At 35.3% G+C, this 15,725-nt stretch overlaps 1 protein-coding gene across 1 annotated transcript in view; it reads left to right on the top strand.

Moving 5' to 3' along the window:
• Positions 1–15,725, top strand: part of LOC132550685 (myotubularin-related protein 13-like) — a 57,048-nt gene that overhangs the window by 36,302 nt on the left and 5,021 nt on the right. The window contains exons 30-40 of the mRNA XM_060214776.1: positions 4,373–4,420; positions 8,381–8,580; positions 9,063–9,236; positions 9,670–9,960; positions 10,853–11,033; positions 11,304–11,431; positions 11,752–11,979; positions 13,082–13,385; positions 13,919–14,071; positions 14,910–15,061; positions 15,406–15,537. Of these exons, the coding sequence (XP_060070759.1) occupies positions 4,373–4,420; positions 8,381–8,580; positions 9,063–9,236; positions 9,670–9,960; positions 10,853–11,033; positions 11,304–11,431; positions 11,752–11,979; positions 13,082–13,385; positions 13,919–14,071; positions 14,910–15,061; positions 15,406–15,537 (1,991 nt within the window). The remainder of the gene's footprint in view (positions 1–4,372; positions 4,421–8,380; positions 8,581–9,062; positions 9,237–9,669; positions 9,961–10,852; positions 11,034–11,303; positions 11,432–11,751; positions 11,980–13,081; positions 13,386–13,918; positions 14,072–14,909; positions 15,062–15,405; positions 15,538–15,725) is intronic.

Below are 15,725 nucleotides of genomic sequence, written 5' to 3'. Positions count from 1 at the left end.
TTAAATATTTGGTGTCATTTTTTATGCTTTATTTGGTAGAAAATTTGCTTTTCTATATTTGGTGATATTATTTGTGCTTTATTTGATGGAAAAGTGTGTGTCGCTTTTGCTGATCAAAAAATTGTGTGTCATGTCGGGGATATGTTTGCATGGTTTTTCTCTTTGAGCATATTACTTTTGCATTTTTTGCCCACCATCATCTTAGCCCATCATCATCAGATGATGGCCAATTCCAATCGTTCTACGTCCATCCTCTGTCCTTCAACATTCCTTGCTATTGCTTTTTCTGTTGAAGCAGTAGATTGATCATTCTAGATTTCATATGTAGGTTTTCTTGGTTCCATTTTGGGACTGATCGGAAAAACAAAATGGCTGATAGGCAATCATTAATATTTTTTTTTCTCTCTAATTCTTGAGAAAATTTTCAATTTTATAGAAATAGAAATTTTAGAAATTTTATAGAAAAAATAATGATTAGATAATGTGTTGTGGGCACCAGCACCATGATCCGTCTGGAATCTCTTGTTTTGCCTTGTACCATCTGTCCAATACCTTCAGCCGATATTTTTTGTCAAGTGACATCATGATTATAATATTCAATGGTTTGTCTGATGTTTAAGGTATCTTTGAAGTGTGTCATGTTGTAACTTTATGTTGGCATGCATTTTAAAGTCTGATTTGTTTTTATTTCATGTGTGTTGTTGATGTCCACTCATTGAAGCTAAGGAACTAGCCTTTTTTATATTTCTACAAATGGAAGAATTCACTGTTGATTGCACAGGTTTTTAATGATAATTGTGAGAAGTGGGTGGACACCTCTTTGTGTGTGATTCTAGCTGTTTATAATGCATGTTGTCATGGATGTTTCAAGATTCCCTACAGACAATAAGTGTTGTAATTCTTTTTCTTTGTGTCTATATAGCTAGTCGAGAGTCCCTAACTTCTATCCTCTCAGACACAGCCAGACGCAGTAGGTTTTCGAGGGCTGTCAACACTCTCCGTTCCAGCACTTCCCGAAGTCGTGGTACCTGTAGGTTTATCTTTGTTTTTACACCAGTATAATTTGGATATGCGGGACAGCTTGCTCCCCTCCACATCATCCTTCAGCATGACCCAAGTTTCAGGGAAACAAAAAGCAATAGAGATTAAACTCAAATATGGGGATTGTATATCACATTATCAGGGTAATGTGAATTTGAAGTAATCGATACAAAAATTATACATGCCATATTTGGGTGCAGTCTGAAACTTTGGGCCAGCAAGGTAACTTATTGAAACATGAAATTATATTTGTATTTAGCAGAATATTGCCATCAAATAGATGTTTGTGGTAAAGATAATGGAACCATTTTCTAAACGGAGAAGAGTTTTTTTGTCAACATTTCTCTATTGGAATCTCATTGATCTGGACAGTAATTTAAAATGGGGAAAAAAAGAAATACATTTGAAAGTAAAGATAAAACAAAGCTAGTGTTTCAATGAATTACCTGAATTTGTCTGAACTTGGAGAATTTACTCCATGGAATTTCACCAGAAGATACTACTGGGCACTGGGCACTGTTATCTAAAACAGGAAGCATGACATTGTAGTGATGATGAGTAGCAGTCCAGTTCACTTTGTAGAACCATCACAACAGCTGTGGTTTTCTTGTGGTGTCGTTGTCCATTCTTTCCTCGTATGAAAGTTGCCCCGGTGATAGAATCAGCTTACAAGATCATTCCTTAGGAAAGAGATCGGCTACCATTATGTACTAGTTGTTTTCAGGAGTCAACATAAAGGGGAATATTTGATTTCAGTTGAGATGCAGTTGTGTTACACTTTATCTGTGAGACAATGGCTGAATGCCTTTAAATTGAAAAGAAACATATAATTTTATTACTGTAAATGTACGTGTTTTCAGCACATGAGCACTCTTCATAATGATAATTTGCACATCCACAAAAATTGCTATATATGAATCATATGGGAACTGGAAAGAATACAATCATGCACAATAACATCAGTGAGAAGCACTTAAATAAGATTACTTCTAAAATATATACATATAAATTAACTAATTATCAAATAAGCACATCTCTATAATTAAAAAAAAAATGCTTATTTTTGCAATGTATATTCTTGAAGCCCTTATAAATAGATTCCCAATATCAGGGTTTACCCTGGAAATGATACAAAACCAAGACCTGCTTGTGAGTCTGCACTGCTACCACATATGTGTACATATTGGAATGGCATGTTGAGAAATTTACTGACACTGTCAGTGGATCTTGGATTGTAGGTTTAATAATTTTAACAGAGCTGACAAGCCTGACTATTGTGAAGATTCCATAGTGATGTAAAATTTCCTCTGTACATATCCTAGTTACAGCTAGCTTTCTAGACCTGCCGTGTTCTAGGTAATAGTTTTGGTAACAGAAATCGTTATTTTGGACTTGTTAATACTATTGTATAATTTACTCGTGTACAAATTAGCATGTTGTATATAGCTATTATGAAGGAAAATAGTTGCAGGTTATGTCCAGATTTAGACTTTTCTTCAGTGAGTTTGATTTTAATCTATTTACATGTTAAATGTTAATTTTTTAATAAATAGTTACATTTTATTATATCAACAGCTGAAAGAATTTAATTGTCATTTCTTTCTTTTATTAATATTCACAATAGCTATAATTTCATTGGTTGATTTAAAGTTAGCAGTAATTTCATTAGTTGATTGAAATAGAGCTGTGATTTCATTGGTTGATTGAAATATGGATATAATTTCATTGGTCTATCCCTACAATGCATGATTATTTTACTATTATACACTAAGCAAACATTTTCTACACACCAATTATTAAAAAGTCTTGAATGTTAGATTTTAGAAAACAAGATACCGAAATGCACAAAACAAAGTAAATGAAGCCTTCCCCTTTCTTTTTTTTTTAGTATTCTTAATTTTGTTTACAATCATGAGAGAATCTTGCATGTAGATTTTATAAATTTTCAGCTTTTTTGGTCCAAAGGACTCTTTAGATTAAGCCATGGCATGACATCCATCATCCATCCTTCGTCCATTTCAAATTTGTTTGAAAATCTTAATTGATATGGACCAAATATGGTTTAGATCATACGTAGGTGAAGGGGACTCAATTTTGTATAAACAGTGATTATGGCCCCCTTTGGCATCGTTTGATGTGTTTTAAGGGAACTGATTTTTGTACAGTTGAAACTTGTTATCTCGAAATTCAAGGGACCATGGAAAATATTTTGTATTATCCGAATTTTGACTCAAACGAAATGTTTACGTAAGGTTGACGATATCAGTTTCCTGACATTGAGTTACGGTTGAACGAGGTAGGGCTACGATAGCACACAAACAGCATAGTTTAATCTGTTATTTGAAATGGCAGTAAATAAACAAATAAATGTATTTCTATTTCTTCTTTTATTGTTTAATCATCCAAACAACAAAACGTGTAATAACAACTCCAATCAAATACATTGTACTCGCGTCGTTCCATCCTGCACACTGGTACTATACCCGTACTGACCAAGCACATGACAAAAAAATGAAATTCAAATTTGCTTTTGATACCCAACAAGAAACAATGTATGAAGCGACATAACATATCATATCAATATGAATAAATGAATAAATAAACATATGCAAAATGCAGCTCTAGAAAGTTTTTACCTGTTACAGCAAACATTGTACAAGCACTAGACTTAACAAACCACCACAGATATAGACTCTATCAATAAAAATACTTTCAGCACTTCATTGTCCAAACATTAAATCTGACAAAGTGCTCGATAACAGTACATTAGTAAACAAGTTCAAGATTAGTTTCTATCGGAAATGTTGGAATCAGATTTCGTCAAAAAGTTTGTACTGGTTTGTTAGTTTCGTTTTTATCCTTCCTGAAGATGCACACAACTCAAATGAAATTTCAACTTGAGCGATTTCGAGACAGCGAGTTTCAACTGTATATCTAGATGTTTTAGTCATCCTAGGGGCAGAGGTCCCAGGCCAAATAGAAATAGAGGGTTAATTTTAAAATAAGTATTCATATGTAGGGATTTAAGTATTTTATCAGTGATTTGGTCTGAAGCATCCTTTGGTGAAGGGGACTACATTTTGTATAAGCAGTGAGTCACATAGGATAAATACGTAGAAGCCTGCAGGAAAAGATGGCTGCCAACTACTGGAATTGAGATATCACAGGAAAGATACATATTGGCATGGTATAAAATTAAGACACGAGAATACTTTCACAGAACGTTTTTACAGGAAGTATACTGTACCACATATGTATAAAGAGTGGTTCACTGGAGCGTATAATTATATACTGGTGCTGCACACTAAATACCTACGTATATATGTTTCAGTCCTTACCCTGCCTCGGCGGTCACGGTCACGAGCTGGTTACTGGCAAAGTATACTGTTTACATCAGCCACTGTGGGAATGTAGCATGCCTGACTTCTGAGGCCCTACACACACAAGTCCCCTTACACAGATCCCTGGTCACTTATTTGGAAATATTGAGAAAAATCCTCATCGAAAGTGAAATATTTCATTAATAGCAGAAAAATTCCCTGTTGAGTATTAATGGCTGTGTGAATTTGTGTGGGGTGACTTGATGTGACATTAGTCCTGTACTGCCGTACTAACCATGTATACATATACCTACATCTTGTGGACTGAATTAAGCTCAATTATCCCCAGCTAGATAATAACTTAAAAAATATATATCTTTTTTTCAGTAAGTCAGTTATTATCTTAACTTGCTGGAATTGTTCAGACTCTAGCGTCTGACAGTCAATACTATGAGGAATGATATATAAAACAACAATAACCTGTAGGCTTTTGTTTTTTGCTTACCTGCCCAAAGGGAAATACCGACCATGTATATATATATTCCTTCTTAGCAAGTCATCGAGATTCTTTCAATGTGATGTAACGTTTGACCTCATACGACGCTAACTGTCACAGTATCATTACAACAGCTTGTATGTCTGCATGTCTGCTGAACATGTAATTCAGAGTAAATGTCTAGTGTGACAGAGAAAATAGTTGGTGTGACAGACAAGGCATGGAAGCATGTCGTTTGTAGAGTGATGGTTGACTGGTGTGTAGATGTGGTTAAAATGCCAGGTTAGACAATATATCTCTTACTCAGTTTAGTTATACCACAGATTTTGTGGTACTCAGTTTATTCATAGCATAGGTCTTATGGTACTCAGTTTATTTATACCACAGATCTTGTGGTACTCAGTTCATTCATAGCATAGGTCTTGTGGTACCCAGTTTATTTATACCACAGATCTTGTGTACTCAGTTTATTTATACCACAGATCTTGTGGTACTCGGTTTATTTATACCACAGATCTTGTGGTGTTCAGTTTATTTATACCACAGATTTTGTGGTACTCAGTTCATTCATAGCATAGGTCTTGTGGTACTCAGTTTATTTATACCACAGATCTTGTGGTACTCAGTTTATTTATACCACAGATCTTGTGGTGTTCAGTTTAGTTATACCACAGATTTTGTGGTACTCAGTTTATTTCTACCACAGATCTTGTGGTACTCAGTTTATTTATACCACAGATCTTGTGGTGTTCAGTTTAGTTATACCACAGATTTTGTGGTACTCAGTTTATTTATACCACAGATCTTGTGGTACTCAGTTTATTTATACCACAGATCTTGTGGTGTTCAGTTTAGTTATACCACAGATTTTGTGGTACTCAGTTTATTTATACCACAGATCTTGTGGTACTCAGTTTATTTATACCACAGATCTTGTGGTACTCAGTTTATTTATACCACAGGTCTTGTGGTACTCAGTTTATTTATACCACAGATCTTGTGGTGTTCAGTTTAGTTATACCACAGATTTTGTGGTACTCAGTTCATTCATAGCATAGGTCTTATGGTACTCAGTTTATTTATACCACAGATCTTGTGGTACTCAGTTTATTTATACCACAGATCTTGTGGTGTTCAGTTTATTTATACCAAAGATCTTGTGGTGTTCAGTTTATTTATACCACAGATTTTGTGGTACTCAGTTTATTTATACCACAGATCTTGTGGTACTCAGTTTATTTATACCACAGATCTTGTGGTACTCATGTTATTTATACCACAGATCTTGTGGTACTCAGTTCATTTATACCACAGATTTTGTGGTACTCAGTTTATTTATACCACAGATCTTGTGGTGTTCAGTTTATTTATACCAAAGATCTTGTGGTGTTCAGTTTATTTCTACCACAGATTTTGTGGTGTTCAGTTTATTTATACCACAGATCTTGTGGTACTCAGTTCATTTATACCACAGATTTTGTGGTACTCAGTTCATTCATAGCATAGGTCTTGTGGTATTCAGTTTATTTATACCACAGATCTTGTGGTATTCAGTTCATTTATACCACAGATCTTGTGGTATTCAGTTCATTTATACCACAGATCTTGTGGTACTCAGTTTATTTATACCACAGATTTTGTGGTGTTCAGTTTATTTATACCACAGATCTTGTGGTACTCAGTTTATTTATACCACAGATTTTGTGGTGTTCAGTTTATTTATACCACAGATCTTGTGGTACTCTGTTTATTTATACCACAGATTTTGTGGTACTCAGTTTATTTATACCACAGATTTTGTGGTACTCAGTTTATCAATATTTTGATACTCGTCTGTGTGATGTATCTACATAATCTTGAGTACCCTCCAGTGGTTTCATACATATAAAAACCTACATACATTTCCCATTAGTGTTCCGTATAGCTTATTCAGCACGTTGACTGTACCTTTGGCACATTATGTGTCGAATCGTCGCATGGATAGGGTTTGGTGCAGTATATTTTTACAAAAGAGTGCAGTTGTGAAATAACAAACTTAACTGCTGGTGGACTATTAGTCCCTGAGGTTTGTCGTAACCTGCATGCCACAATTTAATTCATCCAAATAGTGGCACAGTTCAGAATATACACATGTACTTGACATTCTTCTGAATTTATCAGAAATATGAATTTTAATAAATTTATTGAATTTTTTGGCTATTACACCTTATCAAGATATCAACATTTCTTTTGATCTCTAAGGATTCCTCATTTGCCTTGTTGGTTTCAAAATTTAGGCCCTGAACATTTCATACAGTTTCAGAATGAGAAAACAGCTATATTGAGACTCTAATTTACTATATTGCACTACTGTATCTAATTCATTTGTATCTAAATCTGCTATACACTCACGTGTCTTTTGTGCAATCTTAATTAACATGTCATGTGAGCTATCCTTTTATTTCCTTGTCTGAATTGTGAACATGCTTGTTATGTACTTCATAAGAGTTTCATGTCAAGGCTCAACTTGTCACTTGCTCTAATATATCAATGGATCATATTATCTTGATTTCATTTAGGACTTTTGAGAATTAGAAAAACTTCTGTTGGTGAGATAACTGACTTAATGGTGATTTAACTTGTTTTTAATTGATGTAAAGTAGTTAAAACCTGTATAAGTAAATTTTCTACCATAATTTGTACTCTACAGTAAAAACTTTTCTATCTTTGCACTGTAACAACTGCAAAATGTATCAGACTACTAGATTAATTATTCCTGCAACGGGAAACATTAAAATAAAAATAATTCATCAAATTAACGACGTAATTCACACTCTCTTTGCACTGTGATGGCCGCAAACTACTCTTGTATTACACTACTAGATTAATTATTCCTTCCGTAAGAAACTGAAACAAAAGAAACTTTGTCGGATTGATTTCAAATTAGAAGATTTGAGATTTGTAAGTGTTAGATATAACTGTAGTACTGGTGAACTGCTAACACATCATTACTGACCTAAGACTTTTGTATCTTATACTTTTAAGTTATCGAGCATGATTGCAGTTGTCTGCCCTTACAAGTCAGCAGCGTCGTCTCCTATATATCTGCTTCATTTATCGTACTGATAAAACACTAATTTCTGAAGGACCTGCACTGACAGATGGTAGTCCCCTTACTTGCATGGACATACCGTGTTTTGTTGTCTACATAGTTGTCATTTCATGAAAGGCCATGTTACCATGACTATGATCATTTAAAGCCTCGTTACCATGACGATCATAGAAGTCTTAACTGATAACTGGATGCTAAGTATAATGTTTACTACCAAGTTTGGACATTTTAAAGCGTGATGTAACAGCGAAATTGATTTTGTTGTGATTCTTATTCAATAATTGGATTTATATCCCTAAAAACTTCAACTCCATACTGAAATTGTTCTTGTGTATGTATGTATGATGTCTAAGACTGGATGTTCAAAGTGCAACTCTAAAACACCATAATGTCTTGGTTTTTATTCAACCTCAGTATATTACTATCTTTCAGCTTTCGGAAGGATTGGCAGCATTAAGGAAAAGTCACGGATGAGTGGCACTGCCAGTCTTGACTCATCTGCAGCTCGTCTGAATGGGGCACTGAGTGATGGTAGCTATGGTGATCGTAGTCATGGTGATCTCATCAACAGCTCTGTACAAGGCCTGAAGCGTGTGGCTCTCTATGTTCTTGGCGAGAAGGCACAAATGAAGGTATGTGTGCTTTATAGTAAACTCAATGAGTAAGGTATTTGTATGTACAATAGCCTTGTGTATTGTTTGATGTCAAAGGTTTCATAAAAAATGTGTTTAAGGTATTGTTTGACCATGAAAGTCAAATGAGAAATGAAAATCAAATAAGGTTTATCGTATCCAGGAGTATTTAATTAGATAAAGAAAATCAGTCAACAAATAGATTTGATGATGTTGGAATCATTGGCTATGAAGACAATTTAAAACTGGATAATTACTCTTGATTTGGAAATTCTTCGATCATGTTTAGGTCACTGTTCATCAGGACCTGAGAGGTTTTTTTTTCCAGGTACTACATATGTATAACCAGAAATATCAGTCATTTCAATATTTTACCAAAAATTATCTTGACCTAATCTTTGTGAAAGGATTTTACTTGATCACTGTAGTGAGACTTCAGGAGTTTGACTTTGTGATAACATTTAACTTTTTGCATGTTCTAGGGTATAAAAATGGAATCTTTTCCCAAATGTGACTTTATACCAGTGGACTTTTATGAGGTGCGTCATGTCAAGGCCAGCTTTAAAAAGTTGATGAGGGCATGTGTTCCAAGTGCCCCACCCACGCAGGAAAACACTTTCTATAAAGCAGTTGAGGAGTGCGAGTGGCTGCTACAGGTATATATACAGATAAAGGACTTCCTGATCTTTTGTTAGTAATCAATCAAGGCTAAAGGGTCAAAGGTCACATTTAACTAGTTTTACAGCAAATGTTAACTTCGTATTTACATTATATGTAAACATTAAGTTTTACCCCTGATTTGATCTTGATGGCCATCGGTCAATTTTGCCGAAAACTTCTGATTAGTTTAAATTCCCTGGTAGTTGGAACATGAGATTTTTTTTTCAGTACAAGAAATCATTTTCTGTGTAGTGATAATTCTTTCCCTCTCACTGCAATTGGATCAAGAAATTTTTTGTAGTCCTAACTATCACTAGGGATCACTTTAACGCTGTCAGTGTAAGTTAGTTGTCTGACCTGAGGTACATGTAAATTGTTGCACATATATCTGTATGGTTTTTGTAAACATGTTTTATGGCTGACTTACAGATACAGAACATCCTGCAGCTGGCTGGAGCAACAGTTGACCTGTTGGATGTACAGGGTTCTTCGGTAATGATGTGTCTAGAGGATGGATGGGATTTTACCACACAGGTAGTGTCCGTGGCCCAAATTCTCCTTGATCCCTACTACCGCACAATTGATGGCTTTCGTGCCCTCGTTGAGAAGGAGTGGCTGTCTTTCGGTCACAGGTTCACGCATCGAAGTAACCAGACAGCTGCCAATCAAGCAAGCGGTTTCGCTCCACTCTTCCTGCAGTTCCTTGATGTAGTACATCAGGTATAAAACATTAATTTTTGTTGTCACAGAATGTATAGGGACCCTTAGTAGTGACTTTGGTGTTGATATCTTATTGCTATAATTTGCGTCCTTGGATTCTGACATTTGCCATGGATAAAAATGTCTGACATGTCATTTATTAGACTGATCAGAACAACAAAATAGCTGACAAGCAGCCATGTCTGGTTTTGACTATCCAATTTTCTTTCTGATCAATCCCTAACCGAAAGGACACAACTAGGGACAAAGGGAAACTTACAGCTTAAATTTGAAAAAGATCTATGTGGTACTTCTCAAGGAATAGTGATAAACTTTAATTATTAAACATATTTCTTGATAAGTACTGAATTTCACTAGAAGATCTCCCTTGGTTCTTCATTGCGAATGTTTGATTTTAGGACTAATTGCAAGACAAATGTCTGACAGGTCACCATCTTGAATTTTGATAGTCAAAGTTTGTAATTGCTATTTTTTGTGACATGTTTTATGGCTGTCCTGAGTCAATATTACAATAGTACAAGTTTCCATTGTCTTTGGATAATAACATATTCACATGTTGATACATGTCATTAAGAGCAATGTTGAAAGAGAAAGAGAAAATAAAAAAATCCCAAGTTCTTAACAACCAATAAAGATCAAACGATAGTGAGTCCCAAGCTCCCTCTGTGTTGATTATAAGTGCAGCTAATTTCAGCAAAATCTACAGAGATGGAATTTTAATTGATTTATATATCATTCAATATTTCTATTTGGGTGTTAATATTTGCAAAAGGTCGAATACTGCTACACAAAGGTGAAGCAGAGGTTTATACAATCACTGTTAATGCTGTAGTATCTTTACTCCTTGTGTCATATTGCATTGAACCACTACTCAAGGATGTTTGTATTTCAGGTGATGAACCAGTTCCCGCTGTCGTTTGAGTACAATGATTTTTACCTGCGTTTCTTGGCCTACCACTATGTTGCCAGTCGCTTCAGGAGCTTTATGTTGGATAACGAGTATGAACGTATGGAGGCAGGCTGGTTGTGTGAGGAAAGGAAGATCCCAAAGATTGATGATACAGATATAGAAGGTAAGTGTGTGTGAAATTTATAGATGATACAGATATAGAAGGTAAGTGTGTGAAATTTATAGAAGATACAGATATAGAAGGTAAGTGTGTGAAGTTCTCACTCTAGATGTTCTGAGGCACAGTGGTAATGAGGGCAGGCCTGGCTTTGTGATACGCTTGTTTTCTGTTGTGAAGGAAGGCCTGGATTTGTGGTGCCCTTGTTTTTCTGTTGTGAGGTGATGCCTGGTTTTGTGATGCCCTTATTTATTTAGGTATTTTGGTATTTTACAGGAGGGTTTGCCTACCGCCATCAGCACCAGCCCAGCCTGGGAATGTCTGTCTGGGACTACATCGACAAACATAATCGCAAATCAGCCATTTTTTGGAACTTCTATTACAGTCCACATGACCAGGAGGTGGTGAGTTTTGTTCCTCCAAGAGAACTATAAAAAACATAATGGTATAACTGTGAGATAATGAGGCACTTTTTAGCAAATTTCATAAAATTATGTATTTGATTAAGGAACTTTGAATCCACATTTAACATGAATTAATGTGTTATGAATGTTTACATTTGACAGTATTTTGTCATATTTTGGCTTTGCTTTTGAATCTAAAATAATTCTGTCTCATTTCTCAATAGTTGTAAATCATTTTTCGCATTTGTCAATCTAAGAAAATTAACATTCAGTCCTCCTTCACAACAGTTTCCGTGCTTTATTTTGATTCTTCTTACCAGGTGCTGCGACCGTATTCTAACATGTCAAACCTGCGTGTTTGGGAATACTATCTGACAGAGGACCTGGCCCATGGCCCGCCATACGAGGTCGAAGTAACGCAGCGTGAAATACAGCTGAATGAGGAGGAGGCTGCAGAGAGCTCTGGTCAGAAGTCTCGTAAGGTTGTTAACGGTTGCTATGACAACATACGTATCCAGCAGCCTGATGCTTTTACATGGCAGCTACAAGTAAGCTTTAATAGGATTTGATATGATAATTTATGAACACAGGCATACAATGCCTCTATGTCCATATCTTTAGCTACAATAATTTATGAATGCAGACTTACAATGTCTCTATGTCAATATCATTTGTCTCTATGTCCATATCATTTCCAGTGCAATTTTATCCCCTTGTGTAGTTATGTCTCAGTTCTAGATTTAGCCAGTGGTTTTCCAAGGCAATTTCAAATTCAGTTATTTTATTTACCCAGTAAAACTATTCCAAATATGGATGGCTTTCAGCCCAAATGAATATTTTCGTATATCTAGTTTACCATATTTCTTCCTTAAAATCTATCTGTGCTCTCTGATTGTCATCTTGATTCATCTTGCTAAAAAATGCCTCATGATACCTTACAATCCTAGAAATTGTTTCGTATTTTATACACATTAATTATGTGTCCCCTTTTAACCTACAATAAGAGTTTTTAGTTGTGGCTTCATGTAAACAACAAATCAGATATTGATTTTATTAAGAAACAAGAATAGCATGTAAAGTTTACTTAGTATTTCTGGCTGGAGAAATTGTTATGCAGCCATTAGAGGTAATTTGGCCCATTTCCATGGAAACTTAGTGCAGCCTTCTGACCCTTTTTTACACAAAAGCTAATTCAGATTGCTGCCATTGAACAAACAACTCTCAAAATATATCCGTCTGTCTTGTCTTAACAAACAACAGCTGTGAAATGCTAAAGAATGTTTATCCTATTTTGTTTACATCATGTTTGAATTTTTTTTACTAAACACTTGGTATATCTAACCAGCATTTGAACAACTGTGACCAGATCAGTTGGATAGGGGTACAAAATATGTAGGTCATTTCCTAATTTTACAAAATTGCAACCTTATAGATTGATAGAATTTGAAATTTTGTTTGATTTCCAAAAGTGAATAATGACAGTAGAAATATATCTTCAGTGTCTCTTATCATCATTTATGGATTCTGGAGTAGTTTTGGGACAGATTTAACCACCCTATGGCAATTACGATGTCAATTACATAAACTTATCTGTAAAAGGTTTATAAAGTTGAATGAAAAATGTATTCAACCAGTTATTCACTGCTGTAGGAGATGTACAAGATAGAGAGTGATCTGGGACTCCTACCACAGAAGTGGAAGACAGTGTGGGACAAAATAGAACGTCCAACCCGGGATACTATCCACAGGAATGCTTCCTTTAACACTCAGATGGTGCGCTCCCACGGCCGCTCCATCCATAAGCGTTCTACCCTGGAGATTCTTGTCAAGGGCAAGATGCTCGGTGAAGCTGCTAAAATGTTCAGTCAGCCGCACAGATTTGAGAAGTACACCTACACAACACCTGTGTATTGTGATTACTGTTCACAGGTCCTGTGGGGACTTCTGAAGACAGGTCAGTATCTAGTTGGTAAATGTAGAGACTAATAAAGGTAGGTTTGTATCTAGTTGGTAAATAAGGAGACTGATAAAGACAGGTCAGTATCTAGTTGGTAAATGTGGGGACTAATAAAGGCAGGTTTGTATCTAGTTGGTAAATGTGGGGACTTTGAAAGACAGGTCAATATTTAGCTGATAAATGTGGGTACTTTGAAAGACAGGTCAATATTTAGCTGGTAAATTTGGGGACTTTGAAAGACAAGTCAGTATTTAGCTGTTAAATGTGGGGACTTTGAAAGACAGGTCAATATTTAGCTGGTAAATGTGAGGACTTTGAAAAACTAGTCAGTATTTAGCTGTTAAATGTGGGGACTTTGAAAGACAGGTCAATATTTAGCTGGTAAATGTGAGGACTTCTAAAGACAGGGCTGTATCTACTTGGTAAACGTAGATTTCTGTGTAAAGACTTTAATTACTGGTGATGCTTTGACACTTTGGTAGTAATAGAATCAGATGTATAGACACTGTACACAGAAATTCTATTTATAGGTATGCATTGTGCAGACTGTGGCTATAACTGTCATGAAAAGTGTGTCAACAACGTGCCAAAGAACTGTACAAAGCTCAAGATTGTCGCCGATAGCAACAGTAGCTCAAATGTGTCGCGGGCTGGAGGCTCTGAGTCAGGGTCTGTTACAGGGGGTGAGTCATTCTTCTCAAAGATTGGAAGCAAAATCAGATATGTTACTGTAAGATGGAGTGTTTTTGGCCATAAAATTGCACTATGAATATTTAGCTGGCAAATTGAGAAAGTTATAAGATCATTTCAGGGCCTGCTCTCTAATGGTGAAAAAGTATGTGACTAAAATTGTATATTTGATTTTGACACTTAATGGTGAAATATTTCTGTTCTGGTATAATGAGTGCTAGTGTTTTTCTATCAGAACATGCATTTAAATTGAACTTCACATGACACATAATTATAGCTGTTCAAAATTCTGTTTATTTAAGATTAAAATTACATCCCAGGTAACAAAATGTGTACTATTACATCACCATGTCTTCTCTTCACTGAATGATGAAATGAAGGAAGTAGTTGTATGCTGTTCTGTACAGAACAGAAAATAAGTCATGTGATGAAATTGTTATAATTACTGTACAGTTGTTTAATTTCCTGTATGATACAGATATACAGCTCATTAGTTTGTTGGAGGTTTTTGTTACGTTTATCACTCTGACAACAGCCAGGGTCATTTTGCGGCAGAGTCCCCTCATAGTAGCTGTTGGCTACCTTACTGAACAACATACTGTTAATACTTCATACAGGGAAATTTTTCTAAAGTTTAACCTTTGTTCCGTTTGCTCCTTCACAAATAGATAAAGTGTTTATATTTCAGAGAAAACATAACACTTTGCAAATTTTAAAAATTGATACAAAGAAGAAAATATGAATGTTTCCAGTATATAATAGCACCACTAAAGGACTTGATGACTGGAGTGCTTACTTTTATTACTTACTATGAGTATGTTTTGCCTTCAGTGACAACAGTAACTAGCAGTGCTGCAGGTTTTGAACAGATGTCTTCAGGTAGTGGAGAACAGCCAACATTTGAGGGATACCTATACAAGCGTGGTGCTCTGCTCAAGGGATGGAAACAGCGCTGGTTTGTCCTTGATTCAACCAAACATCAGGTTAGTCTCCCTAAAATTTCGGAGCTTTTGAAATATCATAACCAAATCATGTATTGTAAAACCATTGCTTTTCGTGAGGGATTCATTTTCATTGATTTTGTGTGGACTCAACAATTCAGACGTCCAGAAGTTGTATTAGTACAAGTAGATTTATTGACCTTTTCTATTCACAAAATAAAATGTTCACCAAATAGTAATTTTCAAAAAAAAAAGAAAAAAAAACATGAAAATTGAACCCCACAAAAATATCAGATTTCTCAGTATACTATTATCATCGCTGTTTTATATTAATTATGTACATTGTATATATCAGTGTTTGATGTGTTATACCATTGTTTTAACAGCTGAGGTATTATGACGCTATGGAAGATTCTAGTTGTAAGGGGTTCATCGACTTACTAGACATTGTGTCAATACAGCCTATCAAAAATGTACAGGGTGCACCAAAGAGATCTGATGAAAACGCTTTCTTTGAGGTACGCAACATAATTTTCTTGTTTTGAACCATCAGAGATGAAAAATTCTTTTATGGCAAGCCAAAGTGAAAATGCCTTCTTTTTTTTTTTTTTTTACAGATTTCCATCAATCGATTTGTTGGTTTCTGTAATCCATTTATTGATTATTGATATCCATTATCTCTCCATTAATTGATATCAATAATTGA

The sequence above is a fragment of the Ylistrum balloti genome, unplaced genomic scaffold, assembly GCF_031769215.1.
Source record: "Ylistrum balloti isolate Yb309-2 unplaced genomic scaffold, AGI_CSIRO_Ybal_v1 Utg370140, whole genome shotgun sequence".
NCBI classification, from domain to species: Eukaryota; Metazoa; Mollusca; class Bivalvia; order Pectinida; family Pectinidae; genus Ylistrum; species Ylistrum balloti.
This window is presented reverse-complemented; position numbering and strand designations above follow the sequence as displayed.